The 23628-nt window shown below is 33.8% G+C and overlaps 4 protein-coding genes and 1 non-coding gene across 10 annotated transcripts; 2 read left to right on the top strand and 3 right to left on the bottom strand.

Annotated features, from left to right (window-relative positions):
• LOC109361111 (serine/arginine-rich splicing factor SC35) lies at nucleotides 2901-7024 on the top strand. 5 transcript variants are annotated; one of them, XR_002109265.1, is made up of 11 exons: nucleotides 2901-3107; nucleotides 3222-3300; nucleotides 3402-3481; nucleotides 3577-3643; nucleotides 4052-4129; nucleotides 4932-5141; nucleotides 5227-5262; nucleotides 5299-5515; nucleotides 5623-5760; nucleotides 6017-6516; nucleotides 6609-7024. XR_002109265.1 is itself a non-coding variant. In XM_019606430.1 (8 exons), exons 1-8 carry the CDS (start codon nucleotides 3032-3034, stop codon nucleotides 5626-5628), a joined length of 885 nt encoding a protein of 294 aa, XP_019461975.1. In that variant the 5' UTR covers nucleotides 2903-3031; the 3' UTR covers nucleotides 5629-5939. The 5 variants fall into 5 exon arrangements, 1 of the variants encoding a protein (XP_019461975.1); XR_002109264.1 differs by having other exon boundaries at nucleotides 2903-3107; nucleotides 5227-5515; nucleotides 6017-6226; nucleotides 6337-6516; XR_002109263.1 differs by having other exon boundaries at nucleotides 2903-3107; nucleotides 5227-5515.
• Nucleotides 10587-19006, bottom strand: LOC109360765. The gene is made up of 4 exons (XM_019605860.1): nucleotides 19001-19006; nucleotides 12065-12243; nucleotides 11813-11969; nucleotides 10587-10866 (listed from the first exon to the last, which is right to left on the bottom strand). The coding sequence occupies exons 2-4, from the start codon at nucleotides 12233-12235 to the stop codon at nucleotides 10718-10720; spliced, it is 477 nt and encodes a 158-aa protein (XP_019461405.1). The 5' UTR covers nucleotides 12236-12243; nucleotides 19001-19006; the 3' UTR covers nucleotides 10587-10717.
• On the bottom strand, nucleotides 12347-12419 carry TRNAA-UGC. Its single transcript has one exon. It is a non-coding gene; the product is annotated as a tRNA-Ala (tRNA).
• On the top strand, nucleotides 12860-14643 carry LOC109360764 (pentatricopeptide repeat-containing protein At5g18390, mitochondrial). Its single transcript, XM_019605858.1, has one exon. It carries the CDS (start codon nucleotides 12905-12907, stop codon nucleotides 14276-14278), a length of 1374 nt encoding a protein of 457 aa, XP_019461403.1. The 5' UTR covers nucleotides 12860-12904; the 3' UTR covers nucleotides 14279-14643.
• On the bottom strand, nucleotides 16529-20728 carry LOC109360766. Of its 2 annotated transcripts, none has more exons than XM_019605861.1 (4): nucleotides 20598-20728; nucleotides 20223-20465; nucleotides 19618-19691; nucleotides 16529-16831 (listed from the first exon to the last, which is right to left on the bottom strand). In XM_019605861.1, exons 2-4 carry the CDS (start codon nucleotides 20439-20441, stop codon nucleotides 16750-16752), a joined length of 375 nt encoding a protein of 124 aa, XP_019461406.1. In that variant the 5' UTR covers nucleotides 20442-20465; nucleotides 20598-20728; the 3' UTR covers nucleotides 16529-16749. The 2 variants fall into 2 exon arrangements, with proteins under 2 accessions (XP_019461406.1, XP_019461407.1); XM_019605862.1 differs by having other exon boundaries at nucleotides 20223-20443; nucleotides 20598-20725.

Genomic DNA, 23628 nt, shown 5'->3' with positions numbered 1-23628 from the left:
TTCAACCCCTCTCCCATTTTTTACTCCTTAACTACCCGCTAGGGCATGGGTTTCTCATTCACTACTTTAGCCTTTCACATTCTTCTATAATAAATTATAAAGCCAACATTCACTCACTACTTCCTCCTTTCACATTCTTATTTTCTCATGATACTTTATCATTTCTCATTTTCCATTTTGCAGGTAGAACGTGGATACAATGCAATTTTACATTTATAGACAATATGGATGGTGTGTAGAGAATGTGACATCAACAGAAGTTCCCTCCATAATCTGGATGGTATTTAGAAATGTAAGATATGCACTTAAGATTATAAATCGCTCATCTTCTCTTAAGTTTATGCTTAAATATTGTTATCATAGTTTTCTTCTTCACCTATCTTTGCTTACATTCTATTTGATGAAATACCAAAATGAATTACATTATAGTGTGCATTCATGAATCCTTTGTTTATCGTATTGTATGGGTTCATAGAACAAATAATTTAATATTAATCGACATATTGTCTCAACTCATCCAAAACATCATATTTTTTAGTCTGCAATTAGAAAAAATTATTATCTGAATCATAAACATTCTCTCTCAATTTATACAGTTACCCAACCTATCAATAATAGGCTATGGATTTCAACAATTGATGATGGTTATATGTATTGCCTATGTTTTGTGATATGATTATCTATATTGCTTTGTGATATGGCTTAATATTTCAACCTTCAACTCATGCTAATAGTGGTGGCCAGATCATTCCCAAAATGGTTCTCTACATTTCAACTAGCAATGATAAGTAGTTGAAAAGAAAATATAACTTTAGTATGCAATCAAATTTCTACAGTGATATTAAAGAATATGGTAGTAAATTGAACTTCACACTATGTTACTTTTTTGCTTCAATCTCTGGTTTCTATTGTTGGTATATTGTATTACGTGTTTGAATTATATTACTATTTCTCATTTTAAATTGGTGTTTGATTCTTAGTTGTTTAAGTGAATTTGGTTGATTCTAAAAATGTCCCTCATGTATTCGACTAAATGTCTCTTTCACCATGATCCTCTTCTAAAAAATGAGTTTAGCATGGTAAGTTGCAAAAAATTTCTTATTTAAAAAATACTAAAATACTATAGTGCCCCATGTATTCTTCTAAAAAATGAATGTTGGATTTCAGAATTAGTTTTATTTCTTAAAATAACATAAAAGGTATGATATATGATGTTATTCTATAAGGTAAAAAATGGATTACTTATTAGTTGCTAACATTTTTATTCTTTGGACTTATCTTACATGTTTTAGTTATCAAGTTTGATTTTATTGACAATATTTTTTACTATCATCTGCATTTTTAGTACATGAATCTAAATATTTTTAATACATGTTGTAAACATGTCATATTACAAATATTTGTGGTACTTAATCCATATTATTATGTTACCATGATTTTTGCAGGTAATTTATTTTCAATGCTACACTTTACCTGCGGTTGTGTTCACTTCAAAATATAATTAAAACATGTTTGCTTGGAGGAGGCTTAGAATTATTACCAAATTATCATATTATATAGTTATCATAATCATTAGGTTTATTACATGCTTGGATTAACTTTTGGAAAAAGACAGTCAAAATGCTGCAGAGAGATAATATGTAGTCAAAAGGCTTAGTATGATGTCTGCCAACATGCTAGGAACAAAAACGAGGAGATATGATACATACAAAATTTTTACCACATTTATGTAAGCATTTGTGTAGAAACAAGAAGATACAATACATACAAAGAATACCCAATCATCAACAACCCTCTTCTTATTTCAAATTGTTAATATTTCTTGCTAATCAAAATATTTTAGAAGTGGTTATTTATACACTCTTTAATTTAGTTATTTTTTAGTTTTTAGATAGAAATAATGTACATCATTTCTAAAAATGTATACTCAATATTAAAAAAATATAAATACATGTAAACAGACATATTCTGCATTAGAAAATAAAAATGCGGGTTGACAGGCACGAGCACACTAGTTCTAAATAATGTCCAAATGGTGCAATTTTATATTGAAATACATTTTTTAAATGTTTAAAAGTTAGTGGGTCTTACTACTTTTATTTTATTTTTCTCCTACCAAATGAAGGAAAGATTCTCATTCTTCTTCAACTCTCTCATTCTTTTTTTATTAATTCTCTCAAACCAAAGGTAAACTTAAGGAGTAATAAATGAAGAGATAACTTATTACTTGGTAGTTGGATTTCAATTTCTCAATTAGTTATAAGAAATAATCATTATCATATATAATAAATAATAATATGGTATGTGTTAAAATTTATCTCGTTGCCATTCTATATAATGACATGGTATAAGTGCAAGCAAAATCATAGCAAATTATAAAAAAACTTACTTTAGGTTGTTACAAGGTATATCAATAACTTGAAGTAAATATTAAAATGAGAAGAGTAATTTTATAATCAAATTATATATACAATTTACAAATATAAATTTATCAAGCTAATATATAATAAATTAAGAATAATTTATATCAACAATGATTAAAATTTAACTTGATTACCTTCCTCATTTTTTTCAATTCAAAAGATTAGACACATATTCCTAGGGTATGAATTAATTTTTTTGGTTTCCCACATGTATCATCACATTAGAGAGAATCCTGTCCGCCGAAAACATTTACAAATATGTGAGACTATTCCCCAGCAGATATTTTTTTCAGTCACAAGATTCGAACCAAAAATCTTATAAGGGAATTAAACAATATAACACTTAAACTAACCCTAGTTCAAAGTGCGAATAATTTGTGTAAGTGTAAAAAATGTATAGATTAATAGCATAATTTTACTAAAAATCCGCGTGAGTGTAATTTATACTTATAATTACGAAGGAGCGTTGGAGAGTGATGTTCATGAAGGTTCGATGGTCCATTGATATAGAAGTACAAAACCCACTTTCATATATCACACACTATCATTACAAACCCTAATCCCAATTCTCCTTTTTCTTCTTCTTCTTCCAATTCCAAGTGCAAAAAATGTCTCACTTCGGAAGGTCTGGTCCTCCAGATATTTCTGACACCTACTCTCTCCTTGTTCTCAACATCACTTTCCGTAATCTCCTCTTTCTCTTTTTTCAATCATCATTTTTTCTTCTATTTTCTTCATCCTTAACATAACCCTAATTATGTTTTCCTTTGTTCCCCTTTTGATTTTGAATGTTTTAAGGTACTACTGCTGATGACCTATTCCCCTTGTTTGATAAGTACGGCAAGGTTGTCGACATTTTCATCCCCAAAGATCGAAGGTACCTATTTATCTCTTTTTCATGAAGTTTCAATTTTTTATAATGGGGTTGGATTTTTTTTATTAATTATTAATTAATATATACAATGTAATTTGATGAAGGACCGGTGATTCAAGGGGTTTTGCATTTGTGCGCTACAAGTATGCTGATGAAGCTTCAAAAGCTGTGGATAGGCTCGATGGTATGCTTGTTTTTTCATCTTTTCCATTTTTTTTAGTTTTAATTTTTGAAATTATATAAAATTTATGTTTTTTTTTTTGTAATTTAATTGTTTAGGAAGAATGGTTGATGGCCGTGAAATAACTGTTCAGTTTGCAAAGTATGGCCCAAATGCTGAGAGAATGTAAGTTGCTGTTGTTATATGTGTTGTTTGCTATGTCGAACTTTCACATTTACTTTGTTTTCCGTTTCTCTACTCGTGTTTAATATCCCATGTGGTTATTATCTTGGTAGAAAAAACACTTTTGGAACCTGGGCATTTGTTTGGTTGGCCTTATACATTAAATGCAGAAGAAGCTCAATGTTGAGAAGTTATATTTTCAGCTTCCCAAAATCAGTTTTGGAGGGTTTGATTTGTTAATCATAAACAAGTGGGCCCATTATTAAGTGGGCTTTCATGTTCTTCAGTTTTATACAGATAGTTAATGTTATTTATTCATCATGTTGCACGTGTGACATAGGTATCTCATGGTGTAAGATTTAGTTTATATGTATTCGCCAGTAGCTAAATTTTGTTTATTTAATTTACAAGTCACAAGGGAAGGATAATTGAAACATCCCCAAAACCAATTTCAAGGCACGGATCAAGGAGCCGCAGTCCCAGGAAAAGGTATGTGCTGTTTTTTATTTACTCATTGCTTCTTGAGACTTTGCAGAATGTCATTTAGGCTGTCTGTTTTGACTGCTTTTGTTATGTTTTTTATGTGATTTTCCCAATTTTCAATTAGGTTTTTTATTAGGTTTCGTTTTATTTATCTTCATATTTCAATGGATGGGAAAATTTGAGAGCTGAAATTATCTTTGGGTTTTTCATTTGATACAATGAGTGCATTCGTTTCATGCTCATTGAAGCTCTATTTCATAGTCGGATTCTACATCTCATGAGATGTTAATGTTGCTTTTCTGATTATAGCATATTAACTTGACTGATTGAAAGAATCATGTATGGCCTAAACTGATGGTGGCTGCAGTGTGCATCATTCTTCTAGTAGATTCCTCCTGATTCCTATACATCTGTTTTTTTAATTAAGAAATCTGAGTTTTTTGTTGACTTTGGACCAGCCTGGTAAGATATATATATATTTTATCAATAACTATTTGTCACTAAATTTTTTCAAATCATGGAAATTGCTTCTCCGCTTGCGGAGGGAAGGCTATGTACATTTACCCTCCTCAGACCCCACTAAGTGGGAGCCTCATGCACTGGACTGCCTTTTTACTAATTGTCACCATAATAGCATATTCAGCACAAAATTATCTTGTGGGTGATGTATTCAAGAGGATCTCATTCGGTCATGTTGAAGAATGCTTATGCAATTAAAAGGCATTTCTAATTGGCAATGGTATTTGCACTTTGATTTTCAAGTTACATTTCTAGAGATTTATATTGTTTGACACCCAACTATTTGCAGGCATCGTGATGAGTACCGAGACAGGGACTATAGGAGGAGAAGCCGCAGCAGAAGTTATGATAGATATGAACGCGACAGATACCATGGGAGAGACAGGGATTATCGTCGCCGAAGCAGGAGCCGCAGTGCCAGTCCTGATTACAAGAACCGTAGAAGAGGACGCTATGACGATGAGCGTGATAGCAGGAGTCCAAGTCGATCTGTGGATAGGTTGTCATATATTAATGCATATTTCTTTTAACTTGAGTTTTTACCATTCAGCTTTTTTTACCTTTTAATCTGTGATTCTCTACAGCCGTTCCCCTGCCCGACACAGTCCTAGTCCTCGAAGGAGTCCTTCCCCAAAGAAGAGTATCTCCCCTCGAAGGAGTCCTTCCCCAAAGAAGAGTATCTCCCCTCGAAGGAGTCCTTCCTCAAAGAAGAGTATCTCCCCTCGTAGGAGTCCTTCCCCAAGGAAAAGCCTACGAGATGAAAGTCCTGACTATCGTAGCCGTGATGGACGGTCTGCTTCACCTCGCAGTGTCTCACCACGTGGTCGTGCTTATGCTTCACGAAGCCCATCCCCTCGAAAATCAAATGGTGATGTAAGTATTGCTCATCTTGAACTTTGCAGTGATATAGAATTGGCAGTTGTAGTTGACAAGTTATTGTTTTCTATTTATTGTGACTTTTCAATTGCATTTTTTTGCAGGAATGAGCTCTATCCCTAAAGAAAAACCCTGGAGACTCTTTGGCTAGTGCACCTGTAGCTGTTTTGTTAATGTCACATCTTTTCGTTGTCATTGGTCTTATCAGTCATTGAAGGATTTTATGATACATGTGCTGTTTGGTAGGGTCAGACTTCCTTGGTGTTTGAATGTTTCTACATTTGGACCTATTGTGTTTGATGCATTTGGTAACTATTGGACCTTGTAGTTGATAGGTTAACATTTCAGTCTATGAAGGATTTTGCCATTTTATTTTCTTCCTACTGGTTGCTTTTTTATTTTTTATTTCTCCATTTTCTCATAGCAATTTACGAGAAGGAATTATTGCGATTTAGTAGCTCAGTTAATTTATGATGAACAACTTATTGGGCTTTATAGTTATGATCGGGGGAAATGATGAGGGCGTGATAGATGCTTGTTGACATGGTTGCTGTCAGCGCTGTTTCTATCTCATTGATGATTGGTCGTGAGTTTGATGCTGATTGCAAGAGTATGCTGGTTTGTAGAAGTATGATTGTTTTACCAGTGAACTGGTTTGACAGACAATTAGTTGTTGACTTGGTTTTTTCCTGATTGATCTGAATATTGGTAAGAATTTTGATTTACTTTCTTATTTATGAAACCTCTTGCAATGACTGAGAATTCTGATCTTTGATCTGGTAACCATGTTTGATCTATATATCAAAAAATCCTGAAAGGGATTCTGGGTGCTGTGATGGACACAACACAAGTAGAACGTATTTTGACATGTAGCTGATGCCTGATAGGAGTTGCACCTGTCACATGTTGATTCAGCTGCAGATAGGAAATGTAAACCGACACTAAATATGAACTTTAATTTGCTGGTGTTGTTTCGTATCATAATGAAGGGGACAATGGTAACACATTCATAGTTACTTTTTTGTGCATTTTATTCGATACTTATTTAACATTAGCCTTCAAAGATTATAACATTTGCAACTTAATGTAGTGAGATATGTAGCACACTGCTCCATGACTGTAGCTGTGTGGTGATAGCTGATATATGTGAAATGCGTGTGTTCGTGAATAATTTGAAGAACTAACGACTGCTGCTGCCCTTTTTGCTGGGGTCGGGTTGTCAATGTTATTAGTGATTATTGATGATGGCGGTCTAGCTTGCTACCGGTTTCTGTTGATTCCAAATTAATCGGTTATTGGTTTTGTGGCTTCTATTTAGTTCATTCTTCTTGCGGCATTAGGAGATTCTTTATTTATTGTTGTTTGTTGTTTTAACTTTTTAATTACTATCTCTACATTGTTGAGATTCAGTTCTGCTACAGAAATAGTGACCAATACATCTTTTAAGCGTGTTGTTCCTCTAAATTTTGTGCTTTTGTAATTGATGAAATCATTTTGTTCTACAACCGTTTTTGCCATCATTTCTATTGAGTTCCTTCTCAATAAAGAGGATTGAATTGAGTTCCTTCTCAAGAACAAGGTTTATCTAAGAGTAAAACTTGTACATCCAATTTCGGTCGATTAAGATTATTTTGGTAGTTTAGGTTATCTCAGTCACTGTTATGAAATTGCTATTCTGTCTAACTTTGTGTGTTTATGTTGAGGCATGAGGGTTTTGAAGGTTATTGGGGTAACATCTTGGACTTTTAGCGCTGTGAAAATAGTCATGTGTGCTAATGGATTTATTTGCTGATTTGGATGACTATTGTGAAATACTTATCCAATTTTCTACACGAGCTACCTCAAACGATTGCATGTTATTGATATATCCAACCAAGGGACAAAATGGTGGAGAATATACTCAATAAAATGCTGGCAATTACAACTATTATTGCAAATCAGCAATGGGAACTTGTGTGTCCTATTGCCTCATGCAAATTATCCAATTAGACTTTATGCAAACAAAAAAAGTCACCTGTACCGCAGATTAGACCAAACGTTTAGATCAGACGGCAAGGTGATCTTTGATAACCTTGTGGTCTTTATATGAATGATTTGTCTTTAACTTGATCTGGAAGCTAAATTTGGTAGTCATAATGATTTTAAAGTGAAGGGTTTAAAGAATGAAATGAATAAATAATATAAACGTTTAATTAAGTGATTAATTACATTTTGATGCTTTTTAATACTTCAAATAATAAGGATTGCTGCATCATAGGGAGGAATGTGAAATTTTTTTAATTTTAAAGACAAAAATGAGTAATGTTTGACCATCAATATAGTTTCTTTTGTGTGAGAAACTAACGTGGATAACATTTCTCACTCTCAAAGACTATTTTGTATACTTTTTAGTGATGGGAGAGACAAAAGAGACGGGTGCATAGAAAGTGGAGGACGGAAGAAAGTGATATTCTAGTCCGATATAAATATTCATTGGATTGTGTGAAAATGGTTTTTGATTGTTTTTTCTTTTCCATAAACTTCTCTAATTCTTGAAGGGAATGACATCATTCAGGAATTTTCACAAAGAAGATTTGACATTTGTAGAAAGATTTGGTGCCTCAAAACATAGCTGGAGATGTCTCTATAGTCTATAGCACTCCAGTATATTATATTTGGTGGCGCCTAGTTTGGGATGAAAAAACTAGAACAAACTGAAGGGGTTGAGGCTAGCATACTTAGCACGACATAAGTATTAAGAAACTAATCTGAGCAGACTAACACCCTTTCCTAACTGCTTTAAAGATTTTGTTCTTTTCTAACTAACCAAAATAATTCTGAGGAGGTGTTTAAATTAATATTGTTAAAACTGTATGAGTTATCAAACAGGTCAGAGAATACTCGTATAGTGGTACAGTGGTTCAACGGTGGTTCAGTAATTAGACCGCACTTCGGTTAAACCGGACACACCTAATCATATTTATATATATATAACCTATAGCAAAAAAAAATAATTTCAAATAGGTAGATACTCAAATTTATAATCCATATTCATAATCTACTCAAAATTCACATAAACAAACAACTTTAAGTCTTTAACAAATTCAAAGTCTAAATTATATAACATATATCAATCCAAAAGTATCACTTAACAAACCACAGAATATAAATAAATGACACAAGTTCACAACACACTCTACAAAACAAATAAATTTGGAGTTTTAACATTTAACACCAATGAGTCAAAGTTGTTTCATATCGAAATTATATTTTTGCATCAAATCTTATCTTCAGACAGTACTCGAAGATTACACAAATGTTACTGAGATTACAAACGACTGTTAGGAACCAAAATGATTAATCTAAGTATGTCTTGGAAGCCTAAACCTTGATGTGTTGAAGAAAGGTTCGAAAGATGAATCACCTTATAATGAGTTTTTAAAAATAAGTTGTTTTTTTTAAAAAAAAATATGTTTATAAACCGGCCGGTTTAGTCAAATACCAGTCGGTTCACCAGTTTTGACCGGTTTTGATACTTGACCGGTGCAACATCTGTACCGTACCGGTTAGGGGTCCGATTCGCTAGTTTTCCGGTCGTACCGGCCGGTACGGTACGGTTTTTACATCATTGGTTTAAATCACTCTTCTATTATATTGTAACTAACCAAAATAATAAATAGATATTGATTTTTATACTATTTGGACCTGTCTTCATAATATACTATATTTAATTTAACTTAATTATAGTCGTTACCATTTTTTGTTTAAGAAATTACATTGATCTTATAGGGGTAGTCAATATAATATATGTATATAATTATGAATGGTTTATGTAGGTTTAAAAGATGGATGAGTGATTTGTTTAATTTCACTAAAAGTCAGATATACCATCTCAATCAATTAAATTATTAAAATAACTTAACCGTAATAGCAATGGTTTGAGAATAAAAAATGTTAATATAATACTACCATTAAATAAATAGTATAAAAATGTTTAAAATAGCAAGTGTATGGGAGAGTGAGTGAGAGGGATCATAGATAAGCCGAGATCTGAAGAAGTGATAGAATGTGGGGTAGCCTGAACATGTAGTTTTAAGAATCACGAAGAGGAGGGATATAAGAGGGTTTGGCACATACAAAGATGAAGAGTTATGCTAAAGAGAATACTTGTTATAAGTTAAAGCAAAATAGAGTCAATTAACCTAAATACATCAAAATATCTCCATATAGTGCAGATAACATTTTCCATTTATTACTTGGGAGGGAGAAAACAAGAGATAGAAAATGATTGGTACTTCAACCTGCATGCAGCACTTGCTCTTATATGAAAATCTGCAAACTGTGTATTTTAGTTGAGTATGCATGATCCCTTCAATTTTATAGATTCCAACAGCAAAAGGGGTGTAATTATGTATGCAAACTGAATATTTTAGTTGAGTATGCAAATCTGCAAAGTGTTTACCCATTCTGAGGGGGAAAAGGGGTGTAACTGTGTAAGAGAGGTGGACAAACAGGAAAATATTAGGAAGATAGGATTTGATTTGCACCAAATAAAGGAGACAACTCAGAATACAATAGAGATAAAATAAAAATATGGCCAAGATCACACTACTTAATGTGAGGATTTTTTCCCCAAGGGTTTAGAAGAGACTGCTCTAGCTACCTGGGGCACTAATGCTATCTAGTTAATTGTGATGGATAATCTATGATCTAAACATGAAACCATATTGTCATTTCGAATTTCGAATTTCCCATAATTCCTAATGTCTCTTAGCAGATACTTGCTCCTGGGTTAAAGAACAGAAGTCAAATAATCAATCACAATGAGTTCATACCAATGTTATTTCTATCCAGGAGATAAGCATATTTAGTGATATTTTACTCCGTAAGGTACTCACTGCAATTATGGGGAACTATCCTGAAGCAATGCGATGAATCATAGCTTATGACATGTAATGAATGTAGTCAGCCAATGAATATTTTTCATGCTATAACTGAAAGTTAAACACCCACAAATTGCAATCTACTTTCCATTGCTATCTTCTATTTATCTTCATTTCGCACACATCAAGACAATCTACCTGATAAATAAAATCATGGAAATAGAATATTCGTATAGAAATAATAAAATTTATTAGTGCGTTCGGCTAACAATCTTCACATATTAGTATAATTTAATTTACATGGTAATGAAAAAAGTGTATTGGCCATACTTAGAAGTTAGAACAATTGCTTTTGCACAGATGTAGAAATAGTTTCTTTTCCTCCAAGTGTTTGAATAATAGCCTCGAGGAGTTTAATGTCATTATCCCGTTTTGTGATTTCTTCTTGCTTTGCACGCAGTTCTTCCATGTGCAGCTGAAACACCTCTGTGATGAAAATCAGAAGTCAGAACTATTAGCTATGCACATTGCAAAACAGAACTATTTCAAATCTCTGGTGCAAACAGAGGAACAGAGTAAATCTGGAGTTTGCCAAGGCACAATAGCATGAACATACTTGCAAAATTGAGTGGGCAGGTATATTGGAACTAGGATAAGGTTTCAAGTATAAGCTTAGTAAAATATTCCCTCCCTCTGCAGTAAATACTATCCATAATGGAACATATACCAATATTAAGGATGAACAAAATTATAGTACACTTGATTGAATCTGAGTACATACATGAAATGCAATATGTCACCAATATCACAAGCCAAAGAAATTAATTTTTTTTGCATTGTGATCCATCATATACATACATTCATAAATAAATAAATGCATAGAAAATCCAAATGCAAGGGGATAAACTTTGTAGCACTGCTGACTGTTTAATACCTTTTGCTCACCCGAGACAAAACTTAGATGAATCTAAAGAGCCAAACCTTACATGAAACAAACAATGGCAAAATGTTCTATCATAAATCAAAGAATGCACATGGACAAACAAACCATTTACTTCCGAATTTTTTTTATTAGTTTTGAATATAGTTTTTCTCGTGTCTATAGTCTATACCTTTAACCCTCCAACTCATTTAATCTCTTCACCATCTGTCCAAACCACCTAGTCACCTACAACATGATTCTACCATTTTTTATGACAGGTAAGGTTGTTTGCCTTATGACTTGGAGGTCACGGGTCAAATCCTCGAAACAATCTCTTTGCTCGCTAGGATAAGGCTATGTACATCTACCCTTCCGGACTCCACCACGTGAAAGCCTCGTGCAATGGATCGCTATTTCGATTACATTCTAATCCAATTTTTTGTAACACATTAAATCATAACCATATCTTTATAATTACACAAAAAAAGTGGCGTAAATAGAAGAACATACTAGTGGTGTTCTCAAGCTCTGTAGTAACTTCCTGTGCGTGTAACTCAGCCGCTTTCTGTGCAGCTTCAGCTTGTCGTTTCTCGGAACGAGCACGGGCAGAAGCAGTAATAGCAGCATCCAATTCTCTTTCCAAAGTCTCCACTCTTTGTTCCAAAACCTACACTCCAAATCACAAATCATTCTTCATCACTTTTAATTCTTCAATTTAGTATATGATGGAAATACAGTATAAGAATTAAATTGAATAAAGACCTTGATGGTGCGAGATTGCTGAGCGGTGAGGGAGGCTTTGGCGAAGGAATCATCGTCGAGGAAAACAGCTTTATTGAGAAGAAGGTTTTGAAGAGAATCAAGATTTGATGCCATTTCACTCAGATTTGTTATTGCTCCGCTCCATCGATCGCTATTACCTTTCTCCCCCATCACAATTTCTCTAATCTCAATTCTCAAAACCATCCTGCACTTTTTTTATATTTTAAATAATAAATATCAATAAAATTGGAAATAAAAAAATAAAAAAATAGATATAATAATTGGAGATGCGGGGGATCGAACCCCGTGCCTCTCGCATGCAAAGCGAGCGCTCTACCATTTGAGCTACATCCCCATTTGTTTTCTGTATGAGCAAAGTCTATTGATATTTGAACCGTCTTTGTGTATTACAAAACTAGAATCTAGCAATAATCTCCCCAAATATCTCCTGTAAATAAAATTAGTCATTTTTAATATTTTTTATCCCCAAGAACCTAGATTATATTGACTCATATTTATATATTGGAGTACTTATATGTGTGGTTTTAAGTTTACAGAATAAAAAATCAGTACAATAGAAATTTTCAATGATAAAAATGAATTTAATTTCATAGACAAAATTGTTTTTTAAAAGTATTAAAAGAGTCTATAACAAAAATTAAAATGTTTGAAACATTAGTCCTAAAAATGATAAAAAAAAGATTAATTTTACTCAATAGAAAATGTTATCAATTTTTTTAGAACAAAACTGATAATAAAAAGTGAAAAACATTAGTGACCAAAATTGATGTAAAGATCAAAACAAGTAGCTGAAGTCTGAAGAGACATAGCGAGTGTAGAATGCTGAGTCGTACAAAACTCACCCAACTCCTCCTCCACCACCACCTCCACCGCACTAACATCCCTTCAACCGCCAAAACACTAACAACCACCACAAACACCGCAACCTCCACCAGAGATGAATACTTCGCCGCAATCCACCACGTTTCCAACATCGTCCGCCGCGACTTCTACATGGAGCGAACCCTCAACAAGCTCCGAATAACCGTCACCCCTGAACTCGTCTACCGCGTCCTCCGCGCGTGCTCCCACTCTCCCTCCGAATCCCTCCGATTCTTCAACTGGGCGCGTTCCCACCACCCTTCCTACAACCCCACCTCCCTCGAATTCGAACAAATCATCAAAACCCTCGCCGATTCCAATAACTACCAACCCATGTGGAACGTTATCGAACAATTCAAAACCCACCACTGCCACGTCACCATATCACCGGAGGCAATTTCTTCGGTTATCGAGGCCTACGGCAAACACCGCCACGTGGACCAGGCGGTTAAGGTTTTCAATAAAGCTTCGGTTTTTAAATGTGATCAAAACAATGTGGGTTTGTATAATTCACTGCTTTTCGCGCTATGCGAATCGAAGCTGTTTCACGGGGCATACGCGTTGATTAGAAGGATGGTGAGGAAGGGAGTGAGCCCTGATAAGAGGACTTACTCCATCCTCGTCAATGCGTGGTGTTCCAATGGGAAAATGAGGGAGGCTCAGGAGTTTTTAAAGGAGATGAGTGATAAGGGGTTTAGCCCTCCGGTTCGAGGGCGTGATCTTTTGATCGAGGGTTTGTTGAATGCAGGGTTTTATGAATCGGCGAAAGAGATGGTTAGGAAGATGATGAAGGAAGGCTTTGTGCCTGATGTGGGGACATTCAATGCATTGGTTGAGGTTTTGTGTAAGTTTGATGAGGTTGAGTTTTGTGTTGGTTTATATCACGAGGTTTGTAAATTAGGACTTGTACCTGATGTTAATACTTATAAGATTTTGATACCTGCGGTTTCGAAGGCTGGTTTGATGGACGAAGCGTTTAGGTTGTTGCATAATTCCTCCGAGGATGGACACAAGCCATTCCCTAGCTTGTATGCACCGATTATTAAGGCTTTGTGTAGGAGGGGGCAGTTTGATGATGCATTTTGTTTTTTCAGTGATATGAAGATGAAGGGGCATCCCCCGAATCGGCCTGTGTATACCATGCTGATAACTATGTGTGGCCGCGGAGGGAGATTTGTTGAGGCTGCTAATTATTTGGTGGAAATGACTGAGATTGGTTTGATGCCAATGTCACGGTGTTTTGACATGGTTACTGATGGTTTGAAGAATTGTGGGAAGCATGATTTGGCTAAGAGAATAGAACAGCTCGAAGTTTCTGCCCGTGGCTTTTGAGTAGGGGTTCTCTCTGTCTGTAGTGGTTGGCTCGTGGCAGTTACACATTATCTGCAACTTTGCCATAGCCAGATGCCAAAATTTTCTCTTGAGAATGCAAAAAGAAATCTAACAATGGAATTTAGTTCCTTATTCTTGTCTACCTTGTCCTTTTCTCCCCCTATTCTCTGTTTGCGCCCGTAGTTCTTAGTCGAATCCAATTACCAATTGCAGTCCTAAACTTGATGATTTTCCTATGTTATCTTTTACACAAATTTTCATTCCTAAAAGTTCTGATGACATAGGAGCTTAATGAGAGACATATGTTGTTGCAGCTGATGCCATCAATTATGTAACGGAAGTCGTATTTTTAAGAACATTATCATTCAAATAACCTTTTGGCATAGGAGCTTAATGGCTAGGCCTTGTATTAAAGTGATTTTCACCAGCATTCTTTCTCTCAGATGGATAAACCTTTTTTAATCCCTGGAGTTCTGATGAGTGAGGGTGTTGCATTTTGCCTGTGGCATCAAATATTAAATGAAGTGGGCGGGGCTCGACACAATGGTAGGGTTTCATGTCTTGTGACTTGAAGAGGTTATGAGTTTAAATATTGGAAATAGTTTATTCGATTGCGAGGGTAATGTGGTGTAAATCTATCCTCTTCAGAGTCCACTAGGTGGGAGCCTTGTGTCATTGCCCAGATCAAATATTTAATGAGTCATGTTTTTTAAGAGCATGACCATTTCAACCAACTTTTGGTATAGGGCTTAATAGTGAAGTCCATGTATTGAAGTGATTTTCACCAGCATCTTCATTGCTAGAAAGTATCTAATATCTGTAATTAAAAGAAAAGTTAACTACAAGAAATGAAAATCTTATAACCATTATTAACTTTCACGTGAAGATTTAATACAGGGAAGGGAGCTTTTCTCTTTAATTTTTGCATATATTTCCATCTCAGCTTTGTTGCAAGGAGAATACAACTTTTGGTACTTCTAAGTTTGAATGTGTTTTACTGCTGTATTTTCACTGAATGATGAGTTCACTATGTTGTGAGTATGAAATTTAAAGAAAGGAAGGAAGATGGTTATGTTCAGAAAAAAGAATTCATGAATCTTCAGTGTTCCATTTTTTCTCTAGCTTCCACAATTTATCTCCCATTGCATTCTTTACTAATGTTTTCTCATAATCAAATCCACATATACCATAATGGAGGCTGAATTGCTGATGAAGGCACAATTCATACATGTTTGTAGATGTTGCTGTTTTATCTTCTATGTACTTACTCTGTTGGAAACATAGTTTGGATTGGCAGCTTTGGTTTGTCTTTGGAAATTCACAACATCTGGCCGTATCCTTAAGCTTCTCAATAGAAAAAATGTTCGTAACTATTGTCTTATCATACAGTTTGAATTTCTAATGGCTGTATGAAATTTTATTTAGTCTTCTGAAATTTCAACAGGTTATAGAAATTGTACAAGATTCTAAATGTTGGTTCTGGAGCTGACAGTGTCAAAATTGTTGCTTTGTTTCTCATTGTAAAATGGAAGGAAAATCATATATGTTAACACTCAGTTACTCCCAATTGAATGCATATATAGCTAGCAGACAAGTAAAAGCATGGATGTCACATTATGACTGAGATTTGTTCTCTGATTACGTTGGCTCCTATATGTTAGTTTATCACAACTACAAACTTCTTTAAACAAGCACGCAACAATTTCAAGTGGCTATATCAATGATTTCCTTTAAGTAATGCTATATTAACTATTAATCTAAGAACCAATATATAAAGAAGTTTAGGGTGAAATCTGCCAAGAGCAAAAGTAATCAATTGGGAGCATCCTCATTGCCCTTTGAAGTTTGAACCTTGAACGGCATTTGAGCAAATATAAAAAATATCCTTGCCATTTTGGCAGATGTGTTGATAGCAATCCCCATGATCAGATTCATGCTCGTTTTTACCTTTTTATTAGTAGATGATATGATAAATATTTGAATCATGCTATGAAACAATATTAATATCACATGTAGCTTTAAAAGAACAATACTTATTTATATTTTGATGCAGACAAAAAAGTTCACTTATATCTGAATAAGTTGGCCTTTATATCATTAGTAAAGCAATAACTTCAACCAATGATTGGTCACAGTAAAAGTGGGACTAGAAACCCAGATGAATTTCATCTAAAATGCCAGAGTTTGACTCCTGAGGTTGTCATTCTAAGGTTCTTTTTATCTAACCAAAAAAGCAAAAACAAAATCTGCCAACTTCAATAGAAACACTATCTTCAATTATTCCTCCCAGCACTCAATTTATGTTTTAAAGCAAAAAACTTCAGATCCAGTAAAGGGATTGCTTAATAAAAAGATAAGGGAAAAAAACATTACTATCTAATGGCCATTCCAATGAAATAGCTAATAATCAAAAGACCTACATATGGTGGCATAGCCCATGAACATCAAGTGCTTTATCTCAAACGTCTTGATCAATTGGTACCTTCATGTCCACCCTCTTTCGGTTTCCCGCCACAACAGTAGTAGTGTGGAAGCCTCACACGACCACAACCCCTGCAGAAGAAGATAGGTTAATTGTTAATTACTCATCTGAAACAGAAAATAGAAGATAATTTTGGAATCCTATGCTGATATAGGGAAATACAGAAGCTATTGCATTGCCTGGAACAAAAAGATACATAAGTTTGGAATCCTATGGTAAACCTCCTTAATTTCAAGTACAAGGAAATAGTTGAATCCTCCTTTAAATTCTATTAGTATTCAGTTTACCCCGAAATGAGAGATGAGAATGAAGAAACATTCTTGAATCTACTGCCTACGAATTACTGTCTAGAAATCGGAATGCAGTTGAACATTCACAAAGTGAATTTCTTCAACAAGACTGAGATCTATGCTAACAGGAGGGCCTCTGAAGCCTAAAATATTGAACAAATTTTGATTTAAGAACTATCATGCAAATGCGTCACTCAAGCTTAGGTAAAATTTTAACGCATAGCTATAAAACCTGCATTGTTATATCAGAGTCAGACTAAATGTTGAGCAGTAAAATGCCAACAAGAGAAAAACTCAATGTAACATAGATGAGAATATTGTGTTGGATAAGTTGACACACTACATAAGATAGGATTATGAATGAACGTATTTGGGGTAGCTCCTATTGTAAAAAGGATGGAAGAATCGCGTCTAAAATGATTTGAGTATGTGTGGAGGAGATCGCTAGTAGCCCCAGTAAGAAGATTAGATCAAATGAATGCTTAATCCAATTTCTCAAGGCAAAGGGAAGACAAGAAAAGAGAGAAAAATATAGAAATGATTGTTTTGTCAATGAACGCATATATAATAGAGCATTATAAAGTTTGGTTGTTGTTGAATTGTCATGCAAAGGATAAATAAGCAGTAAAAAAACTCAACCCAAGGCTCACTTCAGAAGAAAATTATAAAAGTGTGACTAAATTCTTATAGAAGAAAGAGTGTTAGAAAATCTAAAGTTAGTTAAGCATATGCTACAATGACAATCAGACTATGTTCTGCTGCGTACTGAACCTAGTCCCTAATATATGTATATTTCTATCATAAACATGACTGAAACTATTAAATGTTATAAATCTAGACAGTAGTTATGTCCCTGTCTAACCCAGGTGAAAGACTAAGTCTGATTAATCATTAACACATATAGGTACATTGGTTGAAGTGCTGTCACTTCTTTGATCTGATGAGTCAACTACTACTTAGAGACATGTCCTCCTTCAAATCTTATTTGGAACTGAATGATATTGTCTACAATATCCTAACTTCATCAAATAGTTTGAGTAGCAGCAGAAACAAAAACAATTTTAGGGATTTGATAGCTTTGTTGGCTTTATTTTGCTAAAATACCTTAGCATTCAATAAGCTTGTGCAGCCCCATATGCTAGACGTGGTTCTAGGAAATTTTCACAAAACAAAGTTGCACTCTTCCATCAGCTAGAGCCTCTAGATTTTGGCCTAATGGTAAGTGATTGATCCAAGAAGTTGTATTAGAGCAAGGTCATGGGTTCCAGTCATCTAGGGTGACAGCGAGGGGAGATTGTTGGCATTATCTGTCTTAGTAGAAAGCGCCTGATCCAAGAAGTGATATCAGAACAAACTCATCGGTTCAAATCCCTCAGGTAGTAGAAGGGAGAGAGATTGTTAGATTTACTTGGTCACCGTCTTCCTCGGGATTCAATTGGCACATCCCAACCCATGACACCCCCATATATTTGATGTGAATCTAATAAACTACAAGGAAATGAAGTGATAAACACCTGATTCCGAAGCATCATACAATTTAAGCAAAATTGGATGTTTTTAGTGGCTTTATAGATTATTGCCTTTTGATGTGGCACCACAATAGATCATACTCTACAAGATTTGAGGAAGAGTGATTAAGCAACAAGAAAAATATTAGTATTAGCTTGGAGAAGAGCAGTGTAAGGGAACTCATTGTGGACTCCTCTATGGCTCTACATATGGATGTTAACAATAAACTTTCCCATGTCACGCCTTTTATGTGTGGCTGATGGTGGAAGAGAACAATGTTGCATGAAGGCGATAGTCATAATGACAAGCAATGAACCATACCATAAGAGAAAAGAGATTACTTTGTAGAATTAATAGGGGATTGTACAGTTGCATTGAACTCCGGACTTTGGGTTAGTTTAGCACAAACTTCAAGGGTTTAGCGTCTTTTACCCTTTTTACCAAAAACAATCTGTCTTTTATCATCCGAATAAAAGAACTCCGCCACTCCCTACCCTTTTCTCCAACATAGCCATAAGTCCACAGGTAACAGAATTGGTTCAATAAAAAAAGATTCAAGGCAATTTTGCATGAATTCTTCTTAGTATGAAATTATTGCAAACTTGCAAGTTGCAACAATTTATTGGATCTTGTAATACCAGCAATTTCATTAAAAATGCATTTTCATTATGTTCTTGATTTATTATGGCATTTTGTCTACTAAACAGATTGTTTATTTGATATGTTCAAAAGCAGAAACTCAAATTGAACTGATACATCAAAATAAGCAATAAAATCAACCTTAAATTGTGAAAAAAAAATATACTAAAACTGATATGTCGAAAGATATGGTCAGGGTTGATTAATTTGTTAACTAGAAGTATGAAACCTGAATTGAACTGTTTATATAATGAAACAATATTTCATTGAAATACCAGAGTACTCGACATTCAAATGCAGGACAATGAGTGGATAAATAATAATAATAATAATAATAAGAAATCACCTGATATTTCCAGAAAATAAAAAATAAATAATATGGACTAGGGAACATGACAGGGAAACAAGCCAAGGCTTACTTGCATAGGACAATCACTGGAATAGGTTTCAAAGCTTTTGGTCCATTCCTTATTCCTCTTTTATGGGGAGAAGTCTACATGACAGGCAAATCATATAATTAAAAAAATGCTATCCGAATAATTGAGACGATAAATATGTGCAAATTATGATATTGACATCAATTCTGCTGGAGACATTGTCATATTAATTACTCGGCCCGTGTAGTGTTGGCACTTCAAAATGGTTGTTGTGCTAGTACTCACAATATATCGTGTTATATACTTTGATAATTTTTATCTATATATCTTTCAATTATTGTATGATTTTTTCTCCATATGAACACATCCACACAGTGTAATACCCGGAGAAAGACTTATGTGGAGACATATCTACGTAGAGACAACCAATAAAATCTTCACAACACATTAAAATTTAATTCAAATTAAAATTTACTCCAAATATGACTTGTTGAATACATCTCCACGCAAGTTTTCTCGTAATACATGTGTCCTATGTACGCATCCATGGTTCCTAGCTATTGGTTGATAGTGATACTCCAACAATAAACCTTAATCTCTCTAAAGTGCCAAGCAAGAACAGTGAATGCAAAAAATGTTCACATTACCTTCTTTTTCGGGACAGCCATGAGCTCCATAGAGCCACCAAAGGAGAAACTTGGGGCACTATATTCAGGCAAAACCGGTTGCGGCGTAGACGGAACCCCGAGATCAATGCTCCCAGCTAAAGGAGGAGAATTGGGCACCGAATGAGTGCACCTTTTGAACACTAAGGTGCTACCCATTTTCTCTATAGTGCCTCTTAGAATTGAAAATCTCGTTGCCATTTCTGTGATTAAACAAGAATAACACTACGAAGCCATTGAAGATTAGTGAAATGGAAAAGAAAATTGAAAAATGAATAAATTATTTAAGAGTGAATTGTCCCTCAAAAAACGAAAGCATGAAGGGAAATCGTGTTTATGATAATAATGAGATGATACCTGAGAAGTGAAAAGTGAAGGGTGGTGAACGGCGGTAGTTAGGTCTCAACGGCGGTGCTGTGATGATGGAGAATGAAGAGAGTGTTAGGGATTTTGTATTTTGGTTTAGGTGATGTTGAAGAAGGTTTTACTGAATGATTCTTGACCGTGTGATGATTAAAAAGAAATCAAAGGCTAGCATGGATAGATGGATGTAAGAAATATTTATATATTCATATATAATTAATGGAAAATTATATAAGAAAAAAATGTATGTAATTATAAACTGTAACTACTGTACACCAATATTGTGTTAGTATAGTAGTATAAGATCCTGCTTAATTTCTAAGATTACCAAAATATTAATGATTTGATTCTTTTTAAGATGAGTCATCCACGTATCTCGAAAGGTATTAGTTCCTTACCTAAAATGTTAAATGAATATCTTTGATAGTATAAAAAACTATAACGGTATAATACACCATTCATATTTAACTACTGTCATAAATATGAGTAGGTGAAATGATGATTTAACAAGATATTTTTTTCAAAAAAATCAATATTGATTAAATATCAATGGTGGATGATGAACTAGAGTGAATATTCATTTTTTTCTCATAAATTTTTACGCAATGCACAAATAGTAACTCAAATTATATATTCCCTACTAAAATCTCTTACCCACAAGAAATTAATATGTATCACAAAATAATATTTTGTTGTAGGTATGACAATTAAAACCAAACATGTGGGTACTCATCCAAACATAATCCAAATTTAACATGTTAAACACATTGTTATTGGATTTGTGTTCGGGTTTTACCCAACGTTAATTTTCGGATTTGGGTTCGGGTTTGGTACATATGGCACCCTATCTCGAACCTCTATGGATTAATAAATTGAATAAATAAATATATATTCTCTAACCATAAGGGTTTGTTTGAGAGTTGAGTTTTGGAGGGAAAGAAGAAAAATGAAAGGCTTGAGAGTCATCTCATAAGTGTATTTTATGGCTCCTAAGCCTTTCATTTCCCTTCCATGCCCCTCCAAAATTCAACTCCCAAACTAACCATAACTTAATAGATCCTCTCTGATCTTCGTGCACTATGTCCAAAAATCTGAAAGATGGTTGGCAATGTTATGTTTCAAGTTATTTTGGCAATGTAACTAGCTAGAATTGTGAGAATGTAAGATTTGGTAATGGACAACATTAAATAGGTGAAATATTCACACAAAAAAATTAGTGGAAGGCATAATAAAGGAAACATTCAAATACTTCATTATGTTGAAACAAATACAACATACAACTACATATACATAAAAGTAGATGTAATACTGCAGCAAGCAGTGATGGGTTCAGCTATTTATTGGATTTAGGTTACCCGAAACACCGTTAAGTTTGTGTTCAGATATTGAATTTCAGGTTCGAGGTCGGATAAATATAAACTCGATCACAATCCATCTCGTTGTCATTATTACTTTGTTTACTAATTATTGATTTACAATCAATACGAATAGAAGAATTTATATGAGAATTTAATAGAAAAATATATCATTACTCATAATTAATCCATTATTTTTTAGGAAATTCAAATGGGGGTATATCCATCCCGATTCACGAGCTCTATCTAAAGAAGTCCTAGCACAAAATAGTCCAACATTGTTCCAATATCAATGGTTCCAAACTTCCAAGCTATTAAACTTAATATTATGTAAAAACAATGTTATATATATTATGTAAACTCGCCTTCCTTCTCAACTATATTTGAACAAGTTAGTACACTAATCACTTTTATACTCAAATAAGCTTATCCCATTTTCATTTAATAATTAAGAAAATATATTTTCAAAAATCAAAAGACACATTATAAGAAGATGAGAATTAAGTAAAGTTGTTTATTTTGTAATATAAATGAAATAATTTCAAATCTTGGAAATTGTCTCAACCAGAAGATGATATTGCACAATGAAAAACTCATTTTATACATAGAAAATATATCATACTAAAAAAAAGCAATTCACATTTTTTTCCTCAAGGAAGCTTACTACTCATTCATTTAATTATTAATTATGTTGAGTGCATTAAACTCAAGCAAAACACATCATTAATACACTTAGACAAAAATCAAATCAAACATGAACATCACATAAACAATTTTTAAACAAATGCATTCAAACTTTTCCTATAGCTTACAATACAATTAGATTATAATTAACTAATTAAAGTGGGCTATTAAGCCGAATTTGACATAAACTTGTGTAGTTATAATTGCCAAACTTTCAACACAATCAAACCAAAAAACACACTCAAGCCCATTAACTATGGGATCATTAGAGACACAAACACCACACACCACACCACTAGGTATAGTTTTATTTCTCTTTAACTTTCTAGTTCAAACATGTCACTTGAATCCTTGCTAATTTGCCTAGAATGGTTAATTAAAATAGGGTAGGATTAATTTTTGGTTAAACTAAATACATAATCAGCATCAATAAAAAGAATTATAAGCAATAACCCTCAAGCAATTTAAGCATAAAACAAAATATAAATTTGGACCATAACCTACATGGTGAGCATAGTTTTGAAGCAAATGGGTGAAGGAAAGTTTGTTTCAATTATGAAGAAATAGTTCAATGTGCTTAGGAAGAAGAAAATGAACCGAAGAAATCAAAGAATCATGAAGAAACACAAAGGAAGTTTTTGGGTATCCATCGTTTAAGACCCATGTTTTTTTTTTTCAAAGACGAGGGAAAACAAAAAACACAAGTGGGTTGGTTTCTTATGAAGATGATCAAGAGCAATCAGGATAGCTTCCAAGCAATAGTTGTATTAATAACTAGGTTAAAATATATTACTTGCATTCATATTCACTTTTACTTGAACCAATTATTAACATATAAATGATGAATTTTATATTGAGAAAAGATATATACACAATGTATGAGTTTTATACACTGATACTATAAGTTAACGCATAACGAAAGTTATGGCCCCTAATACACCAAATCACAAATAGTTTTCACCTCTCCCTATCAGAGAAAAAACGAA

Source organism: Lupinus angustifolius, chromosome LG11 (assembly GCF_001865875.1).
Source record: "Lupinus angustifolius cultivar Tanjil chromosome LG11, LupAngTanjil_v1.0, whole genome shotgun sequence".
Classification (NCBI taxonomy): Eukaryota; Viridiplantae; Streptophyta; class Magnoliopsida; order Fabales; family Fabaceae; genus Lupinus; species Lupinus angustifolius.
Note: the sequence above shows the minus strand (reverse complement) of the source record. Positions and strands in the feature narration are given on the sequence as shown.

Excerpts from the sequence above, each read along its gene's own strand:
- LOC109360765 (XM_019605860.1), bottom strand. The coding sequence starts at position 12,235 with ATGGGGGAGAAAGGTAATAGCGATCGATGGAGCGGAGCAATAACAAAT. Across the intron at positions 11,970-12,064 it reads AGCAATCTCGCACCATCAAG|GTTTTGGAACAAAGAGTGGA; the intron begins GTCTTTATTCAA and ends TTTGGAGTGTAG. Across the intron at positions 10,867-11,812 it reads AGAGCTTGAGAACACCACTA|AGGTGTTTCAGCTGCACATG; the intron begins GTATGTTCTTCT and ends TTTTCATCACAG.
- LOC109360766 (XM_019605861.1), bottom strand. The coding sequence starts at position 20,441 with ATGGCAACGAGATTTTCAATTCTAAGAGGCACTATAGAGAAAATGGGT. Across the intron at positions 19,692-20,222 it reads TGGCTGTCCCGAAAAAGAAG|ACTTCTCCCCATAAAAGAGG; the intron begins GTAATGTGAACA and ends CCTGTCATGTAG. Across the intron at positions 16,832-19,617 it reads CCAGTGATTGTCCTATGCAA|GGGTTGTGGTCGTGTGAGGC; the intron begins GTAAGCCTTGGC and ends CTTCTTCTGCAG.
- LOC109361111 (XM_019606430.1), top strand. The coding sequence starts at position 3,032 with ATGTCTCACTTCGGAAGGTCTGGTCCTCCAGATATTTCTGACACCTAC. Across the intron at positions 3,482-3,576 it reads AGCTGTGGATAGGCTCGATG|GAAGAATGGTTGATGGCCGT; the intron begins GTATGCTTGTTT and ends TTAATTGTTTAG. Across the intron at positions 5,142-5,226 it reads CCAAGTCGATCTGTGGATAG|CCGTTCCCCTGCCCGACACA; the intron begins GTTGTCATATAT and ends GATTCTCTACAG.
- LOC109360764 (XM_019605858.1), top strand. The coding sequence starts at position 12,905 with ATGCTGAGTCGTACAAAACTCACCCAACTCCTCCTCCACCACCACCTC.